This window comes from Anomalospiza imberbis, chromosome 33 (genome assembly GCF_031753505.1).
Source record: "Anomalospiza imberbis isolate Cuckoo-Finch-1a 21T00152 chromosome 33, ASM3175350v1, whole genome shotgun sequence".
NCBI classification, from domain to species: domain Eukaryota; kingdom Metazoa; phylum Chordata; class Aves; order Passeriformes; family Viduidae; genus Anomalospiza; species Anomalospiza imberbis.
In genome coordinates this window covers 187,465-205,954 of record NC_089713.1, presented here as the reverse complement: position 1 = coordinate 205,954, position 18,490 = coordinate 187,465, and the positions used below count along the sequence as shown (strand labels likewise).

General features: G+C 56.8%; 2 protein-coding genes across 2 annotated transcripts in view; both read left to right on the top strand.

Annotated features, from left to right (window-relative positions):
- Positions 1-18,490, top strand: part of LOC137463965 (zinc finger protein 208-like) — a 1,270,300-nt gene that overhangs the window by 1,156,586 nt on the left and 95,224 nt on the right. The gene's annotated exons all lie outside the window — the stretch shown is intronic.
- Positions 14,805-15,392, top strand: LOC137463984 (olfactory receptor 14J1-like). The gene has a single exon (XM_068175319.1). The coding sequence runs from the start codon at positions 14,805-14,807 to the stop codon at positions 15,390-15,392; it is 588 nt and encodes a 195-aa protein (XP_068031420.1).

Genomic DNA, 18,490 nt, shown 5'->3' with positions numbered 1-18,490 from the left:
CATATAGAATAGCATGGTAGGTTAGTGAACACATTTTGGAATAGCAACAGCAAACCGTTTTACCAGCTCAAATGTGCAGCTACCAATAAAACAAAAGCAGTCAGCAAAGCAGTTCAGTAATGTTTTACTTTCTAAATGTCCAGAGGGATTCAGCAAATCAGTACAAACATTCTGAAATACCTTGGCTAATGCTGGAGAATAGGAGGGGAACAGAAGCCCGGTGTTTTAAAAATTCTGCACTGGGACATTGAGCAGTCACTGTGGTGGTGAGATTGTTTCTCCTTGAAGCTGATGAGGGACAAAGCAAACCTCCAGCCAGCCACCCTGCTGAGAGCTTGGCAGTAAAGAGCCTGCAGCCAAGTAGGTGCTTTTCATCAGAAGAATTCAAAATAGTGTGCCAATATCCAAACCTGACCACTGATTGGTTTGACCCAACTTCCTGAAAAAATTCATTTCCATGTCAAACCACGACAAATATGTAAAATGTAACATAAGATACTTGAAAAATGATGAATGCCAAAGGATGAGTATTAGATCTTCCCTCAAAGAGAATCCTTTTTGCTAACATCTACATGCCAGGAGCTGCAGTGTAGCACCAGGGAGACAAAGGAACCCACCAGTGCAGAAAAGCACCCATCTCCGAGCCGGCCACGTCCATTCGTTTGCAAATTAGGTCCTTTTCTCCCTGCTGCCAGCTGCGGGTTTGAAATACTGTGAAGCAACCTTCCCGTCCTTGGTGGGGTGCTTAAAAACACTTACAGAATATTTCTTACCAATATAACATATTTCATACATCTATTTCTCACAAGCACGAATTATCTAAAATACACATAACAATTCCATGATTCCATCTGCTGCATTCAGCCAGGTCCATGTTAGCAGCATTCATTTGCTCACAAAGTCTCCTCAGGCCCAGCTCTTGAGGCCTGAGGCTTCAGCTCCTTCAGCTCCTGGTGCTCAGCTGCTCGTGCTGAACCGGACGACTCGGGGAGAAGAACACAGTCCATCCAATTCCTTCTGGGACACGGAGAGGGGAGGCTGTGGAAACAGGAGCAGTGTTTGGTGTGGCCTCCTCTCTGCCCTGCACGCCTTTCAGCGCTTTGAACCAGCCAAGAGCTTTCTCCAAGAGTGCAATGGAGCAGCTGTTCCTGCTGCCGGGTCTGGCTCTCTCCAGTCTCTGACCTTGCCTGCTTTTGTCCCTCTTGCTGTGCCCTCTGCTCCCCCAGGGCTCGGTGGCTGCTGCCCAGGACTGTGGGACTGGCACAGATCCAGGGGTCGAGACCCTCCTTTCTCTGCCCTTGGAGCTGCCTGGGCACAGCAGCCTTTTCCATCTAGAAGCTCTCCATGGACAGGGAGTCCCCAGCTCCGTTCCTTGCACAACCTCCAGGAGCCCAGGGCTGCCATCTCAAGTCCCTGCTGGCCCTGGGGGCTCCCAGGTGGGCACAAGTGGGGCAGCAGAGCCAGCAGGGAGCCTGCGAGTCTCTTCCAGCCCTGTCTGCTCTGAGTTTGGGCCTTGGAGCCTCAGGTGGCCAAAGGCAGCTGCTGCTGGTCCCTCTGTGTGCCCGTGTCCAGCAGTGCTGCTCCATCCGTCTGTGCCCAGCCACGGGGAAAAGCCTCAGCCCTGCAGGGCCAGGAGCTGCCGGGCTCTGCCTGAGCAGCTCAGCCAGAGGGAAGGGAGCTGCTCCCCACGGGAACCAGGAGCCAAGGGCTGGAGCACCTCGTTCTGGGGCAGAGCCCAAATTCTGTGAGGGAGTAACAGAGTTATTCACGTGCACTGGTGTGTCAGCTCTGCAGGTGCTGTGCCTGCAAACACATGGCTCGAGATGTGCAAAAGAATTCTGCAACTCTTGGCTGGAGCAGGATGTCAGCAGTGCTGAACTCCTGCTTAGTCCAAAGCAAACACTTGACACCTCTGCTCATATATGCTAGATTTTTTACCTCAGGGTATCCAGAGAAAAGCAAACAGAGGAGTAAATATTTTCATTGTTTATGAGAAATGTATCTCATTTTGCTGAACATCTCTTTTTCAGGATGTGTTATCTTCTTAAAGAAAAAGGAAAAGAAAAATGAGAAAGATATGAAAAACAAGAAAAAAATTTGTAGTGAAAATCTTCTGTAACTTTGGATTAAGAGGTAACTGATCTTTTTAAAGGGAGAACTCATTTGCTTTGTGCATGTTCTGATGGTCTGGATCCACCTTACGGACTGACCTCAGCATGCTTTTTTTAAAGACTGGGTTTTGTTTCCAATATTAAGATTTTTTTTTTTAATTGGAGTTGAAGCAATAGGAGGATGAGAGATGGATTGTGCACGACTGTGTCTTGAGGCCAAAAAAAAATGCAATTTGAAACCTGGAGCTAAAGTATTGAAAATGAAACTTACAAATCCCAGTGCATTGTGTGACAGCAGCTTTTCCTATAGGATGTGCAGCATCACAAAGACTTCATCAGTGGGGTTGGGAGGGCTTGGAGCTTTGTCCTGTGCCACTCTGGGATGTCATGAACCAGGACTTCACCTGCCACCAGCCCAGGTCACCCTCTGCCACCGCAGCTCCTTGGGCCTTGTGTCCCCAGAGCAGACACAAAGTGTTTCTGCTGCTCCCCCTTTGCACAAACCCACAGAGAGCTGGGATTTTTCCAAGGCTCGTGTCTCCATTGGGCCATATTCCCAAAGAACCAGCAGCACATCCTGATGAATACGGCGAGTTACGTGGATGGTTGTCAGCTCCACTTCCTGCCTAGAAATCCTGAAACTGCTTCTAAATGCCGCTCCTTCAGCTCCTGGACACCTTCTCACACAGAGATGGGAAAAAAAAACACCTCCTGGCCACTGGCTAAAAGGTGAGTTATGCCCAAGTTAGTGCCCTGGGGGAAATCTCTGTCCCTCCCTGATGTTTTAATGTATCTGTACATGGGGGTGTGCATGGATGTGTCTTGTAAACAAAGGAAGGAGCGTGCAAGCAACGGGACTGACACTTTCAGGGCCCATGCTATTTCATACCCATGGGCACAGAGACATTATGGAAACCCTGGCACAGACAGGGCCTTCTGTCCATGGATACAGAGACATCCAAGAGCCCCTGGCACACACAGAGCCTTCTGTCCATGGGTACAGAGACATCCAAGAGCCCCTGGCACACACAGAGCCTTCTGTCCATGGGTACAGAGACATCCAAGAGCCCCTGGCACACACAGAGCCTTCTGTCCATGGGTACAGAGACATCCAAGAGCCCCTGGCACACACAGAGCCTTCTGTCCATGGGTACAGAGACATCCAAGAGCCCCTGGCACACACAGAGCCTTCTGTCCATGGATACAGAGACATCCAAGAGCACCTGGCACACACAGGCCTGGCACACACAGGCCTGGCAGCACAGGTGGCTTTCCCCACAGGCTGCAGGAGATGAGAACACAACATTTGCCAACACTGACTGCAAGCCACAGCTCTGGGTGCTCCCTGTGAACTTCAGCTCTGGGACCACTGTCTGCCCCAAGCTCCAGAGACTGCAGTGGGAGCCTGGCTGGGCTCTGCCCTGGGGCCATCCTGCAGGGACAGCTGCAAACAGGGAGCATTCCCTTGCCACAAACAGCCAAGCCAGGGCTGCAGGGCAGCTGCTCCAGCCCGGAGTGCACTGCTGAGTGCTGTGCTCTGGGGCTGGGGCTCCCCGCACAGGGGACTGGACTGGTGTGCCAGAGGAGACAGAGAAGCTGCAGCTTCAGCCTAACTGAGGTGGGTGCGTGGGCTGGGAAGAGTGGGGAGGCTCAAGGGGATTCACAGAGCTCATCCTGCTGCAAGGACGAGGAAAAGGGAGTGGGAACTGAGCAGTGAGGAGAGCTGAGGGCTGGAGAGCAGCTCTGAATGACACTAAAATCCCACTGGACCTCTGAGACATTGCTGCTCCTCAGCCAGTGACAGGATGAGTCCCTAAGCCTGGGGCTCGGCCTTCCTCGTGGTGAGGGGCACCAAGGAAGACAACAGTGTGATGGAGACTGCCATGGGCTGGGAACTCACTGGGGGAAAAGAGGGAGCAGTTGGGAAGTACAAGGCAGGTGGGGGAGAGAACTGTTCAGAGAAAGACTGAGCTACAGCTTGAGCAAGGTGCAAAATGTCATTTGGGGTCATCCCAGATTGATTTCATTTCAGAAGCTATTGAACAAGTTTATTTTGGGGTGGTGTCATGTTTTCTCTGGGAGGTGTACACTCTGCACACTTGAGCTGTGTTGCTGAAATGCTCCAGCAGGTCTGTGCTGCAGGTCACCCCATTTCTTCTTTGGCTGATTGCGGCCCACTGCTGAGCTCCAGCAGAGCCCTGGCAGAGCCCAGAGCAGCCTCAGCACCCGCAGAGCCCGGCTGCAAGGAAAGAAACCAGAAAGCGCCCGTCAGCTGAAGGCTCCTGTCCCCTTGTCCCAGCCGCCTGCGGTGCCCAGGCCATGCTGGCCGTGCCCAGAGCTGTGCCCAGAGCTGCCCATCCCTGCTGCCTTTGGGAGCAGAGCAGGAGGGCAGGACATGTGCCCAGCCTGCAGCCAGCCATGGCACATCCAGCCCTCAGCAGCTGCCCAGAGCAGGATGCTCCTGTGCTCGCTGCCATCTCCCCAAAGCTCTGATCCCACCATGCCAAGCAGACGGGACCCACCTGACGCCATCCCCCGCTGGAAGAAAAGCTGGTCTCAAACCATGTCCTCAGCCTTCTCCAAGGGCACGGCCCATCCACACCACAGCTGCTCCCAAGCACTTCCCCATCCAGACTCCACCCCAGCTAGACCACTTCCTCTAGAAAAACACACAACAACTTATTGAAAATAGATTACAGACAAAAAGGGGAACAAGAAAAAAGGTCAAAAATCATATTACTGTCAGGGACTTGAGGAAGGCCCAACCCCTGCATGCCAGGGAAAAACCCACCCACAGGTGAGGGAAGCCCAGGCTTTATCCCTTCCCCCCTGCACTGCCCCCCAAAATAACAGTGACCCCAAAGCAAACAGGGGCAGTGGAGCAGCCCAAGCCCTTCCTTGCCTGCAGAGCAAAGCAGCCCCTGCACAGGTTCTGGAGTCCCACCTCTGCTCCCACCATGGGGGTTTGTTTGTGTCGGGCTGGCTGCCCCAGCCCCAGCCCCAGCCCGGGGCACGGTGGGTGCTGGGGCTGTTGGCAGGGCCAGGAGCCCACTCCCATTTCATCACCACCCCAGCCCATCCCCCAGCCCTGCCAAAAGCAGCCTGGCAGCCGACTGAAGGATCAGCTGCATCCGCCCCAGCAAAGGGGGAACCTTTGGTTCCTGGCCAGGCTGTGCAATGCCCAAATCTGGGAGCATCCCCCTGCGTGTGGACTCACCTGCAAATTTCCTGTGGAGCCTGGCTTTGGAGAAGGTGCCAGAATCAAAGTCCATCATCCTCAGCTGCCGGTGGCCAGGTGGAGGAAGAGGTTGTCATCCTTGATGTCGTCCTCGCTGTCCCCAGCAGCAGCAGCCCCACCTGGTACAGCTCCTCCAGGGGCTCCTTCTCCTTCCCTGGGGGTGAGCCCAGGCTGTCTGGGTTCTGCCCAGGGCCCAGAGCTGTCAGGGAACCAGGACAAGCAAAACCAGCTCAGATGGCAGCCACCAGTGCTGGGCAGAGCAGCTCAGCTCCAGCACAAGGGCTGCGTGTTCCCATCTGATGACCCCTGGGCAGTGACACAGGCAGGACAAAATGTCTGGGTTCCTTTGCTTCTGATTGCCAAGGCATGTGTGGAGCTGAAACTTACCAGGGCCTTGCATCAAAGTGTGCCTGTGGCTCTCTCCCTTCTTCTAGGGCCGATGAATATCCTGCAGCCAGGGATCACAGAACAGCTCTTCTAACGAGGGCCTGTCCGAGTGCAGCATGGATAAACACCGCCTGATCACATCTTGGCACTCTGGGCAGAGAAACCAGAACCAGCCGGTCAGCTGGAGAAGGCTCCTGTTGGCTTTGCCCCACTATTCCCGTGCCCAGGCCATGCTGGATGTGCTCAGAGCTGGGCCTAAACTTCCCCATCAATTCCCTGTTTTGGAGGAGAGCAGGAGAGCAGGACATGTGCCACCTCCTCAGCAGCTGCCAGAGCGGGATGCTCACGAGCTGCTGCTGTCTCCCAGCACTGGCATTGCCCCCGTGGCCAGAGATGAGGATCCACCTTGAGAGAGCCGTCGTGGCAGCGAGAGCTGATGGTCCCAGCTGATGTTCTGGCTCCTCCTGAAAGGGTGCTCCCCGCAGACCATCTGGTGCAGCAGGATGCCCAGGGACCAGATGGTAGCTGGCTTGCCGTAGTAAAATCCAAAGAGGATCCATTCCGGGGGGCTGTATGACGGTGTTCCTATGGAAGACAGATGGGGTTCATCAGGGGGATGCTGCTGCTCCCAGAGCCTGGCCCCAGCATCCCTGGGCGTGTGGGGGCTGCCCCAGTGGCACACGGGGTGACCGCTGCCCTCTCGCCAGCATCTGGGACTTCTGTACAGACTCGGGGTTGGAAAAGAAGCCACTGGAGTTGGAAGAGGGCAGCAGAAGTCCTGGCAAGGCCCGACCATGAGGAGGAAAAACCCACCCAGTGCTTGGGAAAACCATGCCTTCATCCTCCCTGCCTGCACAGCCCAAAAAACATCATGAATCCAAAACAAACCAGGTGAGTGGAGCAGTCCAAGCCCTTTCTCACCTGCACACCAAACCGGCTGGGACACAGGTTACGGCCCCCCTCTCTGCTACCCCCACCCACCCGTGTTTTTGTTGGGCTGGCTGCCCCAGCCCCAGCCTCAGTCCTGCCCAGAGTGGTGGGCAAAGGCTGCCAGCAGGGCTGGAAGCTGGCTCCCCAGCCAGCCCGGCTCAAATGCAACTCAGCTGAAATCTCAGTGCCATGAAGGGCAGCAAAAGGGAGAATCCCTGCTGCCACACCCAGCTTGGGCTGTGAGATGTTGGGCCATGAGATGCCAGGACCGAGAGCACACCCCTGCGTGGGCTCACCTGCAAAGCGAGTGTAGGCTGTGTCTTGCAGGTAGGTGCCACAGCCAAAGTCAATCAATTTGGCCTGCCCGGTGGCCAGGTCCACCAGGATGTTCTGTGGTTTGATGTCCCTGTGCAGGACCCCACAGCTGGTGCAGTGCTGCACGGCCTCCAGCACCTGGCGGAACAGATCCCGCGCCACCTCCTCGGAAAGGAACCCCCGTGCCCGAATGAAATGATGCAGGTCCTGAGACCGCTTCGGGCGTTCCAGCACCATCAAGATGTATTTGGGGAGCTCAAGCCACTCCAGCAGCTGGACGACACCGGGGAATCCAGTGGACACCTTGTCCAGCAGCACGATCTCCAGAGGTGCGCTGGTGCCGTCGGGCTGCAGGAGGAGCGCGATGTTGTCAGTGGGGCTGATGCCATGCCGGGCGTCAGGAACTCCTCACCCAGCCCGGGGTGCTCTGCGCCCTGCGCTGGCCCCACGCCCGCTCTCCCTCGAGGCGTCCTGGTGGCTCCCACCCTGCCGGGCCTCGGCTCATCCCCGCCCGGCACGGCCCGGCTTCTGCCGCTGGCCCCGCTCACTCACCAGCTCGCCCCAGTGCCGGACGCGGTTCCTTGGCACCCTTTTGATGGCCACCTGCAAGCCAAGAGCAGCAGCGGGCTGAGCATGCCACCTGCCCTGCCCTGCCCTGCCCCAGCCCCATCCTCCTCCTCCTCCTCCTCCTCCTCCCCCCCCCCCCTCCTCCCCCTTCTCCTTTTCCTTCTATCCCTCCTCCTCCTCCACCCCCTCCTTCCCCTCCCCCTCCTCTCCCTCCTCCTCCCCCTCCTCCCCCTCCTCTCCCTCCTCCTCCTCGTCCTCCGCCCGCCGCCGGCCCCGCCGCTCACCGGGGCGCCGTCCGAGCGCCGCGTGGCCGCGAAGACGCTGCCGAAGCCGCCGCTGCCCAGCAGCGAACCCAGCCGGTACCGCTCCTTCAGGCCCTGCTGCGCCTTCCCTGCGGGCGGGACGCGGCTGTCAGCGCTCGGCCCGGGGCCAGGAGCGGCCCCCGAGCGCCCCCCGACCGCCCCGGGCCGGCCCTCCCCAGGCGTTCGCTCCCGGCAACGGGACAGCGGCGGCTCGGGGGCGGCGGCCGCGCTGCCGAGCGGCGGAGCTCGGGCCGGGGAAGCCGCAGCGGAGGCGGCGGCAGCGGCCGCGCCGCGTGTGTCCTCCGCGGGGCCCGGGAGGAGCCGGGGCCGGGGCCAGGCTCGGGCCAGGCGGAGCCAGAGCGAGGCGATGCCGCTCCAGCCCCAGGCACCGATGCCCGCCCAGAAGCGCCACCGCCAGCACGGCCAGAGCCGGGCGGAGGCGAGACCCCGGCGGGACGGCCGGGGGCGGGGACGGGGCAGCCCCGCCCGGAGCCGGGGGCGGGCCGGGGGCATGGCCCGGCCGGGAATGGGGAGAGAGAGACTGGGAGAGGAGGGGACAGCGGAAAAGGGAGAGCGGGAGACGGTGCGGGACAGCGGGAGAGGGAGAGCGGGACAGCGGGAGAAGGAGCGGGACAGCGGGAGAAGGAGAGGGAGAGGAGTAAGAATCGGAAGTCAACAAAATCACTGCTGCCGCTGCTGCTGCTGCTGCCGCCGCCGCTGCTGCTGCTGCAACTGAAGCTCCGGGGCCGTTTGTCCCCGTGTCCGTTTTTCCGTTGCCCGCTCACCCCCACGCCCAGCCCCCCGCTCCCCGGGGGCAGCCCCTGAGCCTGTCCAAACACGGGAACTTTGCCCTGTTCAGCCCAGACCCAGAGTCTGGACTCCTGCACGGGGGCAGAGGTATCTCCTCAGTCGCTGCTGTGCATTGTCCCCGCTGAGGATCAAACCCTGTCGGGGCACATTTCCTGGCTGAAGGATTCCCTGGTCCTGGCCCTGCACTTATGGCTCCAGCATTGCTTTCCAGTGAATACTGGAAGGCAAACTGTGTGGCTCATGGTACTTTAGAGTGTCTAGAACTCGCTAAGTCACTGATCTTAGAGGTGAGATGCATTTGGAATTAATGGGATGGAGAAGTAGTGCAAGATGGAAAAAGGGAGCAGAGAAATAAATAGAGGAAGACATCTTGGACTGTTTCTTTCAATTTTCATTTCACTTCTGGAAAGCTGTTTCAGTTTTCCAGGAATCTTCTCCACAGTCCTGTTTGCTCTTCTCAAGAACCTTTCCTGGAGAACCAGGTTGAGCTCTTGTCACAAGATGTGCCACCACCTGCAGCTTCTCTTGGCTTTCCACAGCGGGAGTGCAGCAGGACTTGCAGCAGAGCAGGACAAAGGTTTGGAGAACTTGACAGCTTGTCCTTTCTTTTCCTGGTGAGCTGGGGAGTTGTGCCATTGGTGAGGTTTTCATTGTGACTGTTCCAGCCTTGGGAAACAGGAGGTGGAACCAGGACTTGTTAGGGAATACAAGCCTGACTGAATGCAGAGAAGGAATCTCCAGAGCCTGCAGCAGGAAATGGAGAGTTGTGTGATAATCATTCCCACATCTCCATGGACACCTGGAAAGTGATCTAGAACATGAAAATGGGACAGAGGGAGTTTGTTTCTGTGTTCAGTTTGGGTGATTCTACATCTCCAGTGCTGGTATAAATCAAGAGCACAGTCAGTTCATGATAAGCACCAGAACAGGCTGGACCTCTGAGAGTAGGTGACGGAAAGAATTTGAAAAAGAGAAATGCAGGGAATGACTTGGTGGACTTTGTCTGGAAGAAGGGTAGTTTTTTCTAATTATTTCTAGTCCATTGCTTCTGCTTTTGTCCTTCTTACAAGGCCATTTGCATCCCAGATTCCTCATGAAATGAGATCCCTGAGCTTCTGGAAGTGCCTGAAAGATGCCCTGTTCTTGCAGGGACACTCAGGCTGAAGCAGGAAGCAATTTTGAAGCAATTGTATTAAACAAAAACCAGTTCTTAGGCAGAGATTGATGTCACTGCCCCCGACCAACCACCATGGGCAAATCTCTGGCTCAGCCTGGAGCGGTGACCTTGAGGGGGTGTCCCCACTGCAGGGAGGAATCTCCACAGCCCCCAAGAAGGGAAATGCCAGGAGACGCTGCCATTAAAATTTGGGATGGGGCTTTTCTAGTCTGAAGTGCTGCCCTGTCAGTCAGATGTGCCCAGGCTGGGCCAGCTCAGCAGCTCTGCAGGAGCTCTCAGTGGTGTCACTTGGTTGTTCCTTTCTCTGGGGATTTTTCCAGCCCTGGCAATGCTTCATCTCCCTCTGGGGATGTAGAACTTTGGGATGGAGGAGTCAGGCTGGTTTCAGCATTATTCACCCCAACGGCAGCGTGACGCCCCTCCTTCATTTCCCACTGGGGTTTTGCAAACAGGGCCTTGCGGGAGTGGTTTGAGCCCATTGCAGGCAGAGCCTCCTGCTCCAGCAGGAACTGCCTTTCCTGTGCCAGGAGCAGGGCAGGTCCCGCTGCAGGAAAAGCCCCAGGCCAGCCCCAGCACAGGGAAGGCCTCGGGCGCAAGGGCAGAGTGCCGTGCTGGGAGCTGTGCCAGGGAGAGCCTGAGGCACCAAAGGCGCCTTGGCAGCAGCAGCTGCTTGCAGGGCATGGCCAGAAGCCTCCCTTGGCAAGCCGGCCTGGTGGCCAGCACTGCAGAGCTGCTGCCTCAGGGCTCATTTCTGGCTGGGCTCTGCCCCAGCCCACAGAGTGTGACCTCAGCCCTGACTCTGCCACGGCCCTTGTGCCTGAGCCCTGCAAAGCCCAAAGGTCACCTGTGCCCCCCTGGCTGTGCCAGCCCCTGGGGCAGGGGGAGGAAAGGCAGAGGAGGGGCTGGGTTTGGCTGTGGGATGTGGGGTCCAGCAGAGACCATGAGGAGTCAAGGCAGTGGATGGAGTGCACTGAGCAGCCCCTTCTGCCCATGCAGTCCTGGAATGGTTTGGATGGGAAGAGCTCTGCAGTGCTCATCTCATCCAAACCCCGCCATGAGCAGGGTCATCTTTCACCAGATCAGGTTGTTCAGAGCCCTGTCCCAGCTGGACTTGAATGTTTCCAGGGATGGGGCACTGACCACCTCCCTGGGAACCTGTCCTGGTGTATCACCACCCTCATCATCAAACATTTCCTCCTTATCTGTTCTTATCTGAACCTCCCTTCCTTTAGTTTAAAACCACCCCCCTTTGTCCCGTTGTGCCAGGCCCTACTAAAACCTTTGTCCACCCTTGTATTCCCAATGAGCCGGGTTTCCATGGCAACTGCCAGGACAGGTGACCCAGGTGTCACCCCCAGTGAGGGCTGCCATGGAAACAGTGCCCAGCACTGCCCCTTTCTGTCGGGCTGACCTGGCCTTTGGCCCTGGCCCTGGCGTTTGCTGCTGGTTCCGCGGCGCCTGACCGGCCAGCGCGGCACAGGGCAGGTGGCCATGGCACAAGCCCCCAGCAAGGGATCCCCTCTGGCTCTGGGCAGCGACAGCAGCCCTGAGAAAGGGGCCAGGGCAGGTTTCCATGGCGACCAACCATCACAACGGCTCCAGGCCTTGGTTGCCGTGGCACCAAACTAAGGAACGTGTCCCCGTGGCCATTGCCATGGCACCTGGCGGCACCAACGAGTGTCCCGGCAATTGGACCTGGAACAGCCCCGGCACCGCTTTGTCCTGAGGGCTGCCATGGCCACCGAGGGCAGCAACAGCTCTGCAGGCAAGTGGCCATGGAACCTGGCTGCAGAAATGGCTCCTTGGGGTGGTTCCCAAGGAAACCTGAACTGATGAGTGATGCCATGGCACCCAAACCCAGCAGTGGGGTCAGTGCAGTGTCCATGGCAAGAGCCCCTTGCAATGGCCCGGTGCAGGTTGGGATGATGATCCACCCTCACAGCTGGCCCAGCGCAGGTCTGCAGTGGTCTTGGAGGCACCTTGGGCTTGGCACACAGCTGAGGAGGTTGTCTGAATTCAATAGAGAAACTCAGGTCATTTAGAGTGCTTCAAAAATAAAAGAAGGAAAATCCCTCTTTGGCTGATTGCAGCCAGTTCTCTGAGCAAAGCAGTGAGAGTGAGGAGAGACAGGATGGGCTTGGCGAATGTGGAGCAAGGTTGTCCACACGGGGTCAGAGCTCAAGGCACACCTCTGACCTGTCCAGACAAACTCAGGAGAGTCCCTGGGTCAGTATCAGTGAATACTTCAATCACCACTTGTGTAATAAGAGAAGTAGTAAAATACCCCCTTTAAATAGGAATACATATTTCCCATAAACTCTTTGAAATATGTCTTTATAACTGCAGTAGGAAACCTTCCTGATGAACTGCACTAGAGCAGAGGGAAATCAAGGCAGAGCCATGGTTTGTCAGGACTTGCTTGATCCTCATGAGCCCCATGGTGCATTTGGAGCTAGGCCCTGGAACCTCAGACCCTGAGAGGAGATGGCACAAACCTTTCCAGGAGTCAAAGGCAGAAGAAAACCCTAAAGTGGTTAAGGTCTCAAAACATAAATGGGACCCACAATGGTCCATCCCCAACACAGGCCCCTCAGGCAGTCCTTGGAGGAGAAATTTGGAAGCCAGGATGGCACAAAAACCTCTCAGAGACTCAAAATAGCACAAAAACCTCTCAGTGTGGAAAGGAAAACCCAAAGCACCTTAAACTCCTTGAGTATCTCAAAGCATCAATGAGCCCCACTGAGTGTCAGTACAAAGCTCTCAAGGGACTCGTTAAAGCAGATAATTGGGGCCATGATTGCACAAAACTCTCACAGAGTCTGGATCAAAAGGGAAACACCAAGTACCTTAAAAGAACTGAAGCACCTTGAAGCATTAATGAGCCCCACTGAGTCAAAGCCTCTCCAGGGACTAATTACAGCAGATAATTGGAGGCCATGATTGCACAAAGCTCTCAGAGACTCCAAGGCAAAAGCCAAAGCCAAAGTGCTTTTAAAAACCTGCAGTCCCTGGGAGCATGGAGGAGCCCCCAGGGCCATTCCTGAGCAAGGCTCCCCAGGGACTCCTTCCAGCAGATCCTTGAGGCCACTGGGATGTGGGCTAGGGGGGGATGCTGAGGGCAGGACAAGGGGCTGACAGTGCCCAGCCTGGCTGGGGCTGTGCCAGGAGGCCCCAGTGCCTCAGGACAAGGTGTCTCCTGACAGCCCTTGGTGGCACAGAGCCTGCTGTGCCCCAGGGCACCAAGACTTGGCTTCTCTTTGTCTCCACCTGTCATCAGTGCCTCCAGTTCTCTGCTCTGCCTGGGGCCTGGGGACACTTTCTCAGTCGTGTCCCTCAGTGGGACCCATTAAAAGTCAAAGGAACTTTGGAGTTGGATTCTGACTTGGAGTTCTGGAGAGGTTTCTGCAGCTCCCTCTCAGGGCCTGATGTTCAGGGCCTGAGCACAAAGCCCCAGAGGGTCATTAAAGTCCTTGTGCTGTGTCTGTGCTGCTGAGCTGGGCCGGGCTCCTGGCACAGAGGGTGATCCTGGCAACCAAGGAGAGCTTCAAAAGCACATTTCTCTGGATGAGCAGCTCTTCTCCCAGCCCAGCAGGGCTGGGGCACTGCCTGCAGCCAGCCCGGGCACAGCACAGAGGCACAGAGAGCTTCCATCAGTCAGGGCTGGGAAGGTGCTGAGAAGTGCCTGGGGCAGAATCCCTGGCAGCCCTTGGCACAGGAACCTCTGGCTGCAGGACAATGCAGCTGCAGCTCCTGGAGTGATCTCCTACAGCTGGAACATCCCAATGCCCACAGACCCTGTGAGTACATTCTCTGATCATCTCTTGTGCAGAGCAGCCAGGGGTGCCCAGGGCTGTCCTGCAGAGCAGGGTCCTGCAGCCCAGGGCGCTGTGCTGGGCCAGGGACTCTGCTGCCTGCCAGGGACAGCTCTCAGCCAGCCCGGGGACCTGCTCCAAGCAATGGGGGACAAGATGTGGTTGAAAGGAGACAGCTGGTAGGGCTTGGAAGTGTTCTCCATGTGTGGTGAGGATGCTGCATTGTTCAGGACTGCTTCCAGCACGGCATTTAACTGCAGAACATTTCCAAGTATATTATATGGGAGCTCAGCAAGGCAGGGGCTGCATAAAAGGGAAAATCCTGCTTTTTTAATCTACTGATCTGTGTGGATTGGATTGGAAATTGCACATAGATATTCATCACTCAGTTCAGGCTGAGAAAAATAAACAAGTTTTCTCTCAGGAATCAATAAACCAGGCAGTGACAGAAATCTGCACAGGGCCCCTTAGAGGCAGCGTCAGTGTCACTTCTCCAGCCTCCTCAGGGTTGCTCTGACGTTGCCATCAGAGCCTGCAGAGCCAGAGCTGCCCCTGGGCAGTGCCTGAGCTGGGGGGGTCTGCAGGGCAGAGCTGAGCCCCCAGGGCTGGGCTGGGCTCTGGCAGCACTGGCAGGGCCCAGCCCTGGGCACAGGGAAGCAGCTGCTGGCAGGGACAGCTCCAGGCAGCAGAGCCCTGGGCAGGCAGAAGGGGAAAGTGTCCCCAAGCTGTGCTGGGATATTTAAAGTCCTCTCCAAACCCAACTATTCCATGATTACTTTTTTTACAGAACCCGATGCCAAGGCACAGCCAATGTCCAACAGCAGCTCCATCAGCCACTTCCTCCTGCTGGCACTGGCAGACACGCGGCAGCTGCAGCTCCTGCACTTCTGCCTCTTCCTGGGCATCTCCCTGGCTGCCCTCCTGGGCAACGGCCTCATCATCAGCGCCGTAGCCTGCGGCCACCACCTGCACACGCCCATGTTCTTCTTCCTGCTCAACCTGGCCCTCAGCGACCTGGGCTCCATCTGCACCACTGTCCCCAAAGCCATGCACAATTCCCTCTGGGACACCACCACCATCTCCTACACAGGATGTGCTGCCCAAGTCTTTCTGATTTTCTTCTTTCTTGCAACAGAGTATTCCCTCCTGACCATCATGTGCTACGACCGCTACGTGTCCATCTGCAAACCCCTGCACTACGGGACCCTCCTGGGCAGCAGAGCTTGTGCCCACATGGCAGCAGCTGCCTGGGCCAGTGCCTTTCTCTATTCACTGCTGCACACGGCCAATACATTTTCCCTGCCCCTGTGCCATGGCAATGCCCTGGGCCAGTTCTTCTGTGAAATGCCCCAGATCCTCAAGCTCTCCTGCTCCAATTCCCACATTAGAGAAATTGGGCTCATTGCTGTTAGTGCCTGTTTGGTATTTGGTTGTTTTGTGTTCATTGTTTTCTCCTATGTGCAGATCTTCAGGGCCGTGCTGAGGATCCCCTCTGAGCAGGGACGGCACAAAGCCTTTTCCACCTGCCTCCCTCACCTGGCCGTGGTCTCTCTGTTTGTCAGCACTGCAGCATTTGCTCACCTGAAGCCCCCCTCCATGTCCTCCCCATCCCTGGATCTGGCCCTGTCAGTTCTGTACTCGGTGGTGCCTCCAGCCCTGAACCCCCTCATCTACAGCCTGAGGAACCAGGAGCTCAAGGCTGCAGTGTGGACACTGATAACTGGATGGTTTCAGAAACGTTAAACTACTGGCGAATTTCTGCCAGACACGTGTAATAAAAGTCATCTTTGATACTTCTTGTTGGTTTCATTTTGGAGGTTCATATTTTGTTTTTTTTTTCATACTGTCCACAATAAAAATATACTCTGTGCCATTTCTCCTTTTGTTTCTCTCCACCTTCCCTGTTGCCACAAACTGTGTCAATGAGGGGCTGCGCTCTCGGTGGCTTTAAAGGAACTCAAGGACCTCCCAGCAAAGTTTCTTGCAGAGATGCCCTTTTGTTGCCTTCTCTGGAGCTGCAGCAGCAATGTCTGTGTGCAGAGCTGGGGCAGATCAGTGCTGGCACAGCAGCTGTGCCCAGCAGCAGCAGCACTTGGTGTTGCCAGTGCTGCTTCCGTGGCCCTGCCCCGCTGCCCTGGTGGCCCTGGTGTTGCTGCAGGGCCTGAGTGCTCTCGGGGCCGGGCACAGTCCTGGGGGTGGCAGTGCCGGGGCTGCAGCAGGGACAGCCCATGGGCACTGCTGGGGCAGCGCTGACGCCTCAGGCCAGGGCCTGGGGGCTCCAGGCTCCTTGCCCAGGCTCTCTCAAGAACACAGCCAGGCCAGTGCTCAGCACAGAAAACCCCCGTGAGCAGCCCCAGGCTGGCCGTGGGCAGGCTGGGGGCAAACAGCATGGCTGGTGCTCTGCAAGGGCCCTGGGGGAGACGGGAAGGAGCAGCAGAGCAGGGGCTGATCCATCCCCAGTGCGCTGGACAGCCCAGGGCAGCGTCCCAGAGCGTCCTGATGGAGCTGCCAACAACATCCCCCCTCTGCAGCCCTGGCCTCTCCCCCAGCTCACACAGGTGCCGCATCCTTGCAGGCACAGCCACGGCAGCACTGGCTCAGGAGCCCCTGTTTGCATTGCACACAGCAGGCGGGAGCACCCCCATGCTGCTGCTGTGGGGACATGAACCTGAGGGAGCACAAATGCCATCAGCCCCTGGGACCAGGAAGGGCTGGGGGACGCCAGGGAAACCACTCAGCTTTGCCCTGGCCTCTGCAGCCAGCCAGAAAGTTTTTTCCCATCAGCTGGGAGTTTTCTGTCCCACTGCAGACGCTGTTGCTCAGAGCCAGGGCTGCCTGGCAGCCACCCCCAAACTGCCCTGAGCATTTCCTTGGCTTCTCCTTTGCTTTCTTTTTCCTTCCCTTGTACATATTTCTTCCCGTTGCCCACCCCTCTTCCCTCCCCTGCAAACAGCCCATCCCTGTTTGCCCTCTCCTCTCTGGCCCCACTCCCCATTCCAGTTTCTGACTGGGCACCGAGGGAAAGTCCCTTGGGGAGCAGGATCATCCCACAAGTGCTGCAGGAATTGTCTGCAGGCTCCTGCAGTGCCTCGTGCTGCTCCCTTGCCAGAGGCACCCCAGGCCAGGGGGGCACATCTGGGCTGCTGTGTCTGGCTGTGGGGCTGCGTGTTCTGGGCAGTGAGGAGGGGCTGCAGAGGCTCTGCAGGACTGACAGGATGGGCCTTGGGGCTGTGAGGAGAAGCTGAGGGACCTGGGCTGCTGGAGATTCTGAGGAGGAGGCCCAGGGCTCCTCCTGCAACTGCTCCAAGGGGAGTTTCACAGAATCACAGAATCAGCAAGGCTGGAAAAGACCTTGGATATCATCCAGTCCAACCTGTGCCCTGACACCGCCTTGTGTCCCCTGAGCCTCCTCTTCTCCAGGATAAACAACCCCAGCTCCCTCAGCCACTCCTCACAGGACTTGTGCTCCAGACCCCTCACCAGCCTTGTTCCCTTTCTCTGGACACGCTCCAGCCCCTCCATGTCCTTTCAAAATTGGAGGGCCCAGAACTGGACAGCACTCGAGGTGCTGCCTAACCAGTGCCAGGCACAGGGGAAGAATCACTGCCCATGTTTCCATGAGGCCCCAGAGTATCCCAGTGCTCTCCATGATTCCATGAGGCCTCCCAGTGTCACAATGTCCCTCTGGTGTCACAGAGTCCCTTGGATCCTAGGGCCCTGCAGTGTCACAATGGCACCGTGGTGCCCCAGGGCCCTGCAGTGTCACAGTGGATCCTTGGTTCCATGAGGTCTGGCAGGGCAGCAATGCTCTCCTTGGTTTCCGCTGTCTCCCACACATCCCACTGTCAGGCTATAGAAGGACACCTGGCGGATGAAGGGGAGTGGGAGTGGGTACCTCCTCGAGGAAGTAATAATAAAAATCCCTCCCAACCCCCTCTCCCAAGCCAGGTGCCACTTCAGATTCGGTATGATCCCCTGGATCTGGAGAGTCAGCCAGATGGTTTAGAAGAAAATTATCTGCCCAGTGAACCTCCCAATTATGATTCATCTGTGAGACAGATCAGCACCTCTAACATCAAAAAGGAAAGAAGGGTAATCGTGGTGGGTGACTCCCACCTGAGGGGAACAGAGGGCCCCATATGTCGACCAGACCCACCCCACAGAGAGGTCTGCTGCCTCTCTGGGGCCTGGGTATGGGATATCACTGACACACTGCCTGGGCTGATTCAGGCCTCTGAACAAAGTACAGGTCCAGACTCTTGTCACCAGCAGTGTCATGTTAGTCCTTGTCACCCTTCCTTGGGTGCCACCCACCCACCCATTGGTGTGTACCCCGTGTTTTTCTCTCCCTGCTGCCGTTTGCTCTGGGAGCTGCCGCTGCCCCTGGGAGCTGGGCATCCTCAGGGTGATCCAGCATCTCTGGGCATCGTCCTGGTGCTGGCCCCGGACTCACTCCTCCGGCTGCCCCCTGAGGCAGCTGAAGGAGAAAAGGCGGCGCAGAGATGGGCTGGTGGGAGATGTGATGGTTGAAGGTCACTTAGGCACAGTGATCATGAAATTATAGAATTCTCGATATTTGGTGAGATGAGGAAGGACACAAATAAAACCCTTACATTGGACTTCTGGAGGGCAGACTTTGGCCTACTTAGGACACTTTTTCAGAGAGTTCCTTGGGAAGCAGCCCTTGAAAACAAAGGAGTTCAGGAAAGGTGGGAAACTTCTAAACAGAGATCCTGAGGGCACAGGAACAGACTGTCTCTGTGTTCCAAAAGACGAGTCGACGAGGAAAACATCTAGCCTGGATGGGCAAGGAGGTTTTGAAGGAATTTAGGAATAAAAAG